The following is a 9258-nucleotide window of genomic DNA, read 5'->3' on the forward strand; positions in this document are numbered from 1 at the left end:
GAAATGGGCTGAAGGAAGCCCCAGGTATGTATAAAACTTTTTGTTCACTTATATCAGGTTTACTTTAACAAGGATTGTGCCTTGCAGAAACTCCTGGAAGTGTTACCTCGATACTTACACATGAAGATCGAGCCCTGCGAGGAAGAGGAGGACACGCCGAAGGAGAGAAGGAAGAGTTCTCTGGGGATCATGCTGAAGGCCGAGGAATACATCCTGAAGAAGCCACGCAGCGAGCTGATGTTTGAGAGGCAGAGGGAGAGGCACGGGATGAGCCGAGACCCCCACGGTCACAGAGGTGAAGAGGAGGGAGGACGCAAAGGCAGGAAGGGGCAGTGGAGGTGGCAGATAGGTAAGGACAGGGCAGGAAGGCAGACATTTTTAGGGTCACATAGAAGGCTGTAGCTTAGAAGTCTGAAGCTAGGGAGGTAGAAGTGCCCTTCCTTCCGGAGGCGCATCAGTAAAATGGGTGCCCCATACACTGCAATGTTAATTATAGACCGCCCTGTGGGTTATCGGCGCCAGATACATTTTGTAGGTGGGGCTTATATCAGCAGTGGGTATTGTTAGCAGTGAATGCAGCACAGATAGGTGGATATCGCAGTGGGTGGCGTCGGCTAGGATTAGGCATCGATAAAGGAAGGGTTCACGTCAGAGTAGGGTTGGGTTTAGCGAATATCGGTAAAAATGACCATTATTCTACTATTGACTTACCCATTGCCCAATCGTGGAATATTAGTAATTTTACCAATATTCTACTACTGCCTATCCCTGGCACCCAAAATACTGTGCTGCCCTTTTTACATGTACATTAAGTTGCCTTAGCAACGGTGGGTAGGGTCAGAGGGTCAGATATTCACTGATGTCTTGACTTGTTCATAGCAATGATTGGTGATTTCTTTAAATCTAAAGGACACCTGAAGTGAAAGGGATATGAAGGCTGCCATATCAGTATAATCTAAATCCATACCAGTTGCCTGGTTGTCCTGCTAATCCAGTCAGACTTCAGTTACAAACCTCTGATCTGCATGCTTGTTTAGGGTGACCAGTGGCGTAGCAATAGGGAATGCAGAGGTAGTTACCCCACCAAGGCCCCTGGTAGAGAGCAGCCATGTAGAGTGTTCATATTATAACGCCGACTGGCAGTTGGGCGCAGGGCCAGCCGAATGACGGCACACCCTGCTGCCACTGAAATTCTGGCGGCATTAAATTATATTCCCACTCCGAGCAACTCAGGGGCTACACAGTGTAACTGCTTCTCCCAGTACTGTAGGGATCCTCCTTCAAACACTTTCTTAGCTTTTTATTGGTGCTAAGCTGGTAATGATCACCTCTATGGGTGCTTTGATTAGTTGTAACCATTAATAGACTGTTCTTCTCCCAAGCCTTCACCTCTCTGACACTGCAGCTGCCCCCTAGCCTGATTACACCTCTCTGACACTGCAGCTGTCTCCTCCCCTGCTTACACCTCTCTGACACTGCAGCTGTCCCCTCCCCTGCTTATACCTCTGACACTGCAGCTGTCTCCTCCCCTGCTTACACCTTTCTGACACTTCAGCTGTCCCTTCCCCTGCTTACACCTCTCTGACACTGCAGCTTGCACCTCCCTTGCGTATCGTCCTCTGACACTGCAGCTCTCCCCTCCCCTGATTACACCTCTCTGACACTACAGCTATCCCCTCCCCTGCTTACACCTCTCTGACACTGCAGCTGCCCCCTCCCCTGCTTACACCTCTCTGTCACTGCAGCTGTCTCCTCCCCTGCTTACACCTCTCTGACACTGCAGCTATCCCCTCCCCTGCTTACACCTCTCTGACACTGCAGCTGTCTTCTCCCCTGCTTACACCTCTCTGACACTGCAGCTGTCCCTTCCCCTGCTTACACCTCTCTGACACTGCAGCTTGCACCTACCTTGCGTATCCTCCTCTGACACTGCAGCTGTCCCCTCCCCTGCTTACACCTCTCTGACACTGCAGCTCTCCCCTCCCTAGCTTACACCTTTCTGACACTACAGCTGTCCCCTCCCCTGCTTACACCTCTCTGACACTGCAGCTGTCCACTCCCCTGCTTATGCCTCTCTGACACTGCAGCTGTCTCCTCCGCAGCCTACACCTTTCTGATATTGCAACTGTCCCCTCCCCTGCTTACACCTCTCTGACACTGCAGCTCTCCCCTCCCTAGCTTACACCTCTCTGACACTGCAGCTGTCCCCTCCCCTGCTTACAATTGTCTGACACTGCAGCTGTCCACTCCTCTGCTTACACCTCTCTGACACTGCAGCTGTTCTTGGCAGGCTTTGGTGCTCTATATCAATTGTTATGTATAAAGCGCTTGAGGGGCCCAATGTAAAAGTCGCACTGGGGTCCAGAGCTCCTAAGCTATGCTACTGTCAAGGTCTATAGCTAAAAGTATTAGAGGCTGGGGATCAACAGGACAGCACGTCAATTTGCATTGTTTAAAAGGAAATTAATATGGCAGCCTCCACATCCCTCTCACTCAAGGCCCTTAGACTTTATCCTGGCCCTAATCAACTGCCTAGGTTTGCCTTGTGGATGATCCGGCTCTGAGTGCAGGCAGCGCCGGATTTAGGCCATGGCCTAGGGTACCACAGGAGGAAGGGCACCAAAGCAGCAGGCAAAACTGGTGCAGCATTTGCAAGCTTGCAAATGCTGCAATGCAGGGAGATGAGGCGAGCACCTGACCGCGGTACTCTGCTGCTAGACGCTTGTGCACCATCCATCTTGCTCTCTGTGCACATTTGCATTATGGCCAGTGGCTATGGACTTGGGCAGCATTGGAGACGGAAAGGAAGAGGAATCTTCTGCACTGGAGAGGAGCAGAAAAATGAGTGACACTGATGGCTGCTGTGATGTAAAGGTGAGCTGGCTACCCAGGGGAGCCTCTAGGCAGAGGCAGTACAGGCCATTGCCTGGAGTGCCATTGGTCCTGGGGGCGCCATGTTGCTGGACTAAGCCATGCCCCTGGGTGAAGCCCCACCCTGACTAAGCCCCACCCCCACGGGTGTTTTATTACTTGCTTCTGCTGCATCTGCTTAGCGTAAGTTGCAGGCAGCTGCCACTGTGTCCCTCTGGTCTTTGTACATCCTTTCCCCCCCTTTGTACCTCCTTCTGTCCCTTTTGTGCCTCCTTCTGTCTCCTTGTGCCTCCTTCAGTCCCTTGTGCCATGTCTGACCCCCTGTTTGTCTTTCCGTCTCCCTTTGTGCCTCCTCCTGTTTCCATGTGCCTCCTTCAGTCCCCCGTGCTACCTCTGGCTTCTTCTGTCCCCCTGTGCCTCCATATGTATCCTTGTGCCTTTCTTTGCCCCCTGTGCTACCTCTGCCCCCCCCCCCCCCCTGTTCCTCCATCAGTCCCACTCTGCCTTCTTCTGTGCTCATGTACCTCCTTCTGTCTCCCTTTGTGCCTCATTCTGTCTCCATGTACCTCTTCAGTTCCCAGGTGACTCCTTCTGTCCCCCTGTGCTTTATTCTGTGCCCCTTTGTGCCTTCTTCTGTCCCCCTGTGCCTCCTTCTGTGCCCCTTTGTGCCTTCTGTCTCCCTGTGCCTCCTTACACCCCCCTCTGCCTTCTTCTGTCACCCTTTTGTCTCCGATTGTGCATCCTTCTGTTCCCCTTTGTGCCTCCTTCTGCCCTTTTTTGCTTTTTTTCTGTCCCCCATCATTCCTCTTTCTTCCCCCTTTGTATCTCCTTCTGTCCTCTGCATGCCTCCTTCAGTCCCCGTTCCCCTTTTTTCCTCCTGTGCCTCCTTTTGTCCCCCTGTGTGCCTCAATCTGTCCCCCATTGTGCTTCCTTCTGCCCCACTTTGTGCCTCCTTTTGTCCCCCTGTGCCTCCTTCTCTCCTTTTTTGTTCCTCATTCTGGTCCTCATGCCTTCTTCTGTCCCCCTGTACCTCCCGCTTTCCCTCTGTGTACCTCCTTCTGTCCTCCTGTGCCTCCTTCTGTCCTCTGTGACTTCTTCTGACCGTCATGCCTCCTATCCCCCTGTGCCTCCCTATGTCACCCTGTGTGCCTTATTCAGTACCTGTGTGCCTCATTCTATCCCCCTCTGTGCTTTCTTCCTTAGTGCTCCACTTTCATGAGACACAATCTATGTGTATTTTTTGGTGAAACACTGCCGCAGTAAGTGTAATTTCTGGTGATACGCTGCCGCATTATGATTATTTTCTGGTGAAATGCTGCTGCAATATGATTATTTTCTGGTGAAACGCTGCTGCATTACGATTATTTTGGGGTGAAACGCTGGCACATTCCAATTATTTTTTTTGGGGTGAAACACGGCTGCATTCCAATTTATTTTTTACATGGGGGGCGCCACTGGGGGGTGGGGGGACATAGTGGCCGCCACATGGGGGGGAAGGAGAGGGGGCGCTACAGGCTCTCTCACCTGGAGTGACAAAATGGCTAGAGGCGCCCCTGTGGCTACCTATACTGAAAGGTGGGGGGAGGGATTAAGGGAGTCATCTGGTTACCTATACTGGAGGGAAAGGGGGGAGGGGTCACCTGGCTACATATACTAGAGGGAAGGAGTCATCTGGCTACCTATATTGGGGGGTCATCAGGCTACCTATACTAGAGGGAAGGGGGGAGGGTGGGGTAATCTCGCTACCTATACTGAAGCTGGTGACAATGGCCTAGGGCGGTAAAGAGTACAAATCCGGCCCTGAGTGCAGGCAGAGAAAAGAGTGTGTTGTACAAGTAGAGAAGTGGTTTACAGAGTTGCTCACATGTTGCAGAACTCATGGAGCATTTGATCAATAATGGTGCTAGATTTCTTGTTTTGATTGGCTGATCACAACGATGTCCATCCTGCTTCCTGCGTAGGGTATAGACCACAACCAACCAGAGCCTCACAAATCACCTGACCAGCTGATCACCTGATTCTTCACGGGATCTGCTGCCCGATAGCCTCTCTGGGAGGTTATACCACAGATTTACTTCCATGCTCTGTTTAACCATTGGCTCTTTTTTTTGCAGTGGATGGCTTTGATGTTGGTGTGACCACCCCTCTGTACAGGAATCTGGCTCACTGCGCCCCGGAGATAAAGGAGTGTGTTGAAGCCTGTAACTTTATTGCTAGCAGCACAAAGGAGCAAAACAAGACCAATGCAGTAAGTCCTGCATTCTCACAAATGATTAAATAATTATTATTAAAGCCCAGCAGGTGGCACCATAGGATTAGAAACTGTAATTATCTCAATAGAGTTAGAAGAATCATCTTAATTATTCCATACAGTATTTAATATGTTACACAATAAAAAATAAAAAAAATATGAAGATGGGATGGAACAAGACAAAAGTCACAAACCTTGCACAGTATGTGGGCCCATAGGATGTTAGGGGTCTCAAGTAATTGTGCAGTTTACCTGTATAGAAGTTTTGGCACGGAAGAAGGGAAGGTATATAGGCCGCAGAGGAGAATTGAGGACCCTCCCAAACAGAAGCTTTGTGAGGCCAATTAAGGCCTAGTTCATACTACAAAATGCAAAGTGCTTAGTGATTGCAATTTTCAAAATCGAAACGCTGCAGTGAAAACATTCTCATCGGGTGACCACTGCTGTAGCGCTTTGTCGATCACTGGTGCAATCGCTTGCAGTGTGAAGCAGCCCTAACAGAAAGTTTTTGAGGGGGCAGACAAGGTTTTTTGACTTGTGTTTTTTTTTTTTACCAAATGTGCAGCTTACCTTTTACAAGTGGAAGGGGCTCAGAGGTGAGAAAATATTTTGACACTATTTAAAGTGGATCCGAGGTGAACTTTTACTCATTGCATAATTGTGTTCCTTTCCTATTGTTTATAGGGCATTCCTCAAGCCAAATACTTTTTTGTTTTAATACTTCAGTTCCCTATATACTAAACAAGCCATGCCCACAGCTTCTCCAGAGAGCCTTGGCAGTAGCAAGGGCTCATGGGAGCTCAGTCTGGGCAGGAAGAGGGGGAGGTGTTACTAGCCATTGATTTCAGAGGCAGAGGGGAGGAGGGGGGATTAGGTTTTTTTTTTTTTTTTGCTCAAGATGCAGATAAGCCTGCCTCTGTGTAATGTTTACAAACAACATGGCTGCTGTCATTGTATCACAAGAAGAAATAATCATATTCTATTAAAGCTGTTTGCAGCTAGATTTGCTGTGTAAACGATCTAAACTTTAGATAAGATATATAGACAAGTTACTTGTTATAGTTAGTTTTTCATCTCGAATCTGCTTTAAGGGCACCTGAAGTGAGAGGTATATGGAGGCTGCCATAGTTATTTCCTTTACCAGTTGCCTGGCTGTCCTGCTGATCTATTTGGCTGCAGTAGTGTCTGAAACAAGTATGTAGCTAATCCTGTCACACTTCAGTCACAAACATCTGATTTGCATGCTTGTTCAGGGGCTATGGGTAAAAGTAATAAAGGCAGAGGAAAAGCAGGACAGCCAGGCAATCTGAATTGTTTAAAGGGAAATTAATAGGGCAGCCTCCATATACCTCTCTTTTCAGTTCCCCTTTAAGGACTGACATCCCTGTAATCGTTCCCTCTCTCTCCTTTTCCTCAGGAAATGGAAAACTGGATCATGATTGGTAAAGTTCTGGACGTCCTGTGCTTCTGGGGGGCGCTGCCCCTCTTTGTGGTCGGCACCCTCGCCATCTTTTTCATGGGACATTTCAACAATGCTCCGGATCACCCCTTTATGGGCGGCGGCCGGGAGTTCCCCGCTTGTGCCACGACTGCGTGAGAACGGACCACGTGGACCACACTGGCGGAGAGGCCTTGCGGGCGAAGTAACCGGACTCTTCTGTGGGGAATGGCGTTCTATGGATTGTGCCCATTCCCAAACGCGTATCCATACATTCACAGCAGAGAACTCGCCTGGTACTCCAAAATACTCAACCACAATTATAAATGGGCAGCCGGATATACTGACCTCCGATTCTGCTTCCTAAAGCTTGTGGGCTGTTTCCCCTCATTGTTTAACCTTTATATATATATTTTTTTTCGTAAACATGGCCGAAATTTCAAGAGTTTATAAAATATGTTTTCAATATAATATAGGGAAATGTGTGACCTGACTACAATCAAGCTGCAAGTAACAATATCACCACAACAAACGCCCAAAATACAAAATTACTCTCCCTAGGGGTCTGATTATGTTAGTATTTATAAATCCCCAATATAAGTAGCCTAGCCAGAGAGTCCCCACATATAGGGAGCCAGAGAGCAAACCCACCCAGTATAAGCAGCCAGAGCCATCCCCAGCATAGGTAGCCAAAGAGAACCGCCCCCCGGTATAGATAGCCAAAGAGACCCCCCCCTCCCAGTATAGATAGCCAAACCCTCCCCCCCCCAGTATAAGTAGCCAGAGAGAGACCGCCAGTGTAAGTAGCCAGAGCCACCCCCAGTATAGGTAGCCAAAGAGAGCCCCCCCCCCCCCAGTATAGGTAGCCAGAGAGCAAACCCACCCAGTATAAGCAGCCAGAGCCACCCCCAGCATAGGTAGCCAAAGAGACCCCCCAGTATAAGTAGCCAGAGAGAGCCCCCACAGTGTAAGTAGCCAGAGAGAGCCCCCACAGTGTAAGTAGCCAGAGAGAGCCCCCCACAGTGTAAGTAGCCAGAGAGAGCCCCCACAGTGTAAGTAGCCAGAGAGAGCCCCCACAGTGTAAGTAGCCAGAGCCACCCCCAGCATAGGTAGCCAAAGAGACCCCCCAGTATAAGTAGCCAGAGAGAGCCCCCACAGTGTAAGTAGCCAGAGCCACCCCCAGCATAGGTAGCCAAAGAGACCCCCCAGTATAAGTAGCCAGAGAGAGCCCCCACAGTGTAAGTAGCCAGAGCCACCCCCAGCATAGGTAGCCAAAGAGACCCGCCCCCCTCCCTCCCAGTACAGGTAGCCAAAGAGAGCCCCCCCAGTATAAGTAGCCAGAGAGCCCCCCCCCCCCCAGTATAAGTAGCCAGAGAGCCCCCCAGTGTAAGTAGCCAGAGCCACCCCCAGTATAGGTAGCCAAAGAGACCCCCCAGTATAAGTAGCCAGAGCCACCCCCAGTATAGGTAGCCAAATAGAGCCCCCCCCCCCCCAGTATAAGTAGCCAAAGAGAGCCCCCCCCCCAGTGTAAGTAGCCAGAGAGCCCCCCAGTGTAAGTAGCCAGAGCCACCCCCAGTATAGGTAGCCAAAGAGAGCCCCACCCCCAGTATAGGTAGCCAAAGAGAGCCCCCCCCCCAGTATAAGTAGCCAGAGAGCCCCCCAGTGTAAGTAGCCAGAGCCACCCCCAGTATAGGTAGCCAAAGAGAGCCCCCCACCCCCAGTATAAGTAGCCAGAGAGCCCCCCAGTGTAAGTAGCCAGAGCCACCCCCAGTATAGGTAGCCAAAGAGAGCCCCCCACCCCCAGTATAAGTAGCCAGAGAGCCCCCCAGTGTAAGTAGCCAGAGCCACCCCCAGTATAGGTAGCCAAAGAGAGCCCCACCCAGTATAAGTAGACGGAGAGATCCTCCAATATAGGTAGCCAAAGAGACCCCCCCCCCCCCGTATAAGTAGCCAGAGAGCCCCCAGTATAGATAGCCAAAAAGAGCCCCCGTATAAGTAGCCAGAGAGAGCCCCCCCATTAAGCAGCCAGAGACCGTGGTCCCCCCAATATAAGTAGCCAGAACGCCCCCCTGGTATAGGGAGCCAGAAAGTACCCCTCCAGTATAAGTAGCCAGAGGGCCGCCCCATACCCAAAATAGAAATGGAAGTAGAAATAGGGTGCCTCTGTTCATTATAGATAGCCAGAAACGCCCCCCCCCCCCCAATATAAAAGGCCACAGAGTGCCCCCCCCTCCCCCCAGCATAGGTAGCCAGAGGGGGTGCCCCCATCCCCAGGCAGGGAGTGCAGCAGAGGGGTAGACTACTCTCCGTGATGTGTCAGAAACACGCAACCCCTCTTCATCCTCTCCTCCTAGGTGCACCGTCTCTATGGTACAAGTGCCATTTGTCATCATGGGATAGGCAGTGCTAGGAGGAGAGGATGAAGATGGGTCGCCTGTGTCTGCCGGACCCTAGAGAGGCCAATTCTATATCCCCTTACTGCACACTATGCACATGGGCCCGCTGGTTTCTACCAAGTGAGGCTCGGGGTTACCGCTTTTGGAACTGATAACCCCGACCAAATGCTTCTCCCAGCCCATCTCTCCTCATGACACAAGGTCAGCGAGATGCCAACCATTCTGGGATTCTGGCAGGAAGTTCAAAGCTGTATATTGATGGGTGACACTCTTTTTGTTGTTCCTAAAACCTGGTATGTGTC

General features: G+C 50.7%; 1 protein-coding gene across 4 annotated transcripts in view; it reads left to right on the top strand.

Annotated features, from left to right (window-relative positions):
• Window positions 1-7999, top strand: part of LOC137562525 (acetylcholine receptor subunit epsilon-like) — a 54094-nt gene extending 46095 nt beyond the window's left edge. The window contains exons 10-13 of one of the 4 annotated variants that reach the window (XR_011030129.1): window positions 88-349; window positions 4986-5119; window positions 6540-7827; window positions 7976-7999. Coding sequence is in view for 3 of the 4 variants with exons in the window: in XM_068273939.1 (XP_068130040.1) it covers window positions 88-349; window positions 4986-5119; window positions 6540-6719 (576 nt within the window). In the remaining variant the exon portion in view is untranslated. Of the gene's footprint in view, window positions 1-87; window positions 350-4985; window positions 5120-6539; window positions 7937-7975 lie in introns of those variants that run through there. The other 3 variants (XM_068273939.1, XM_068273937.1, XM_068273938.1) reach the window with 3 other exon arrangements.
• The last annotated feature ends 1259 nt before the right edge of the window (window positions 8000-9258 follow it).

Source organism: Hyperolius riggenbachi, chromosome 3, assembly GCF_040937935.1.
Source record: "Hyperolius riggenbachi isolate aHypRig1 chromosome 3, aHypRig1.pri, whole genome shotgun sequence".
Classification (NCBI taxonomy): domain Eukaryota; kingdom Metazoa; phylum Chordata; class Amphibia; order Anura; family Hyperoliidae; genus Hyperolius; species Hyperolius riggenbachi.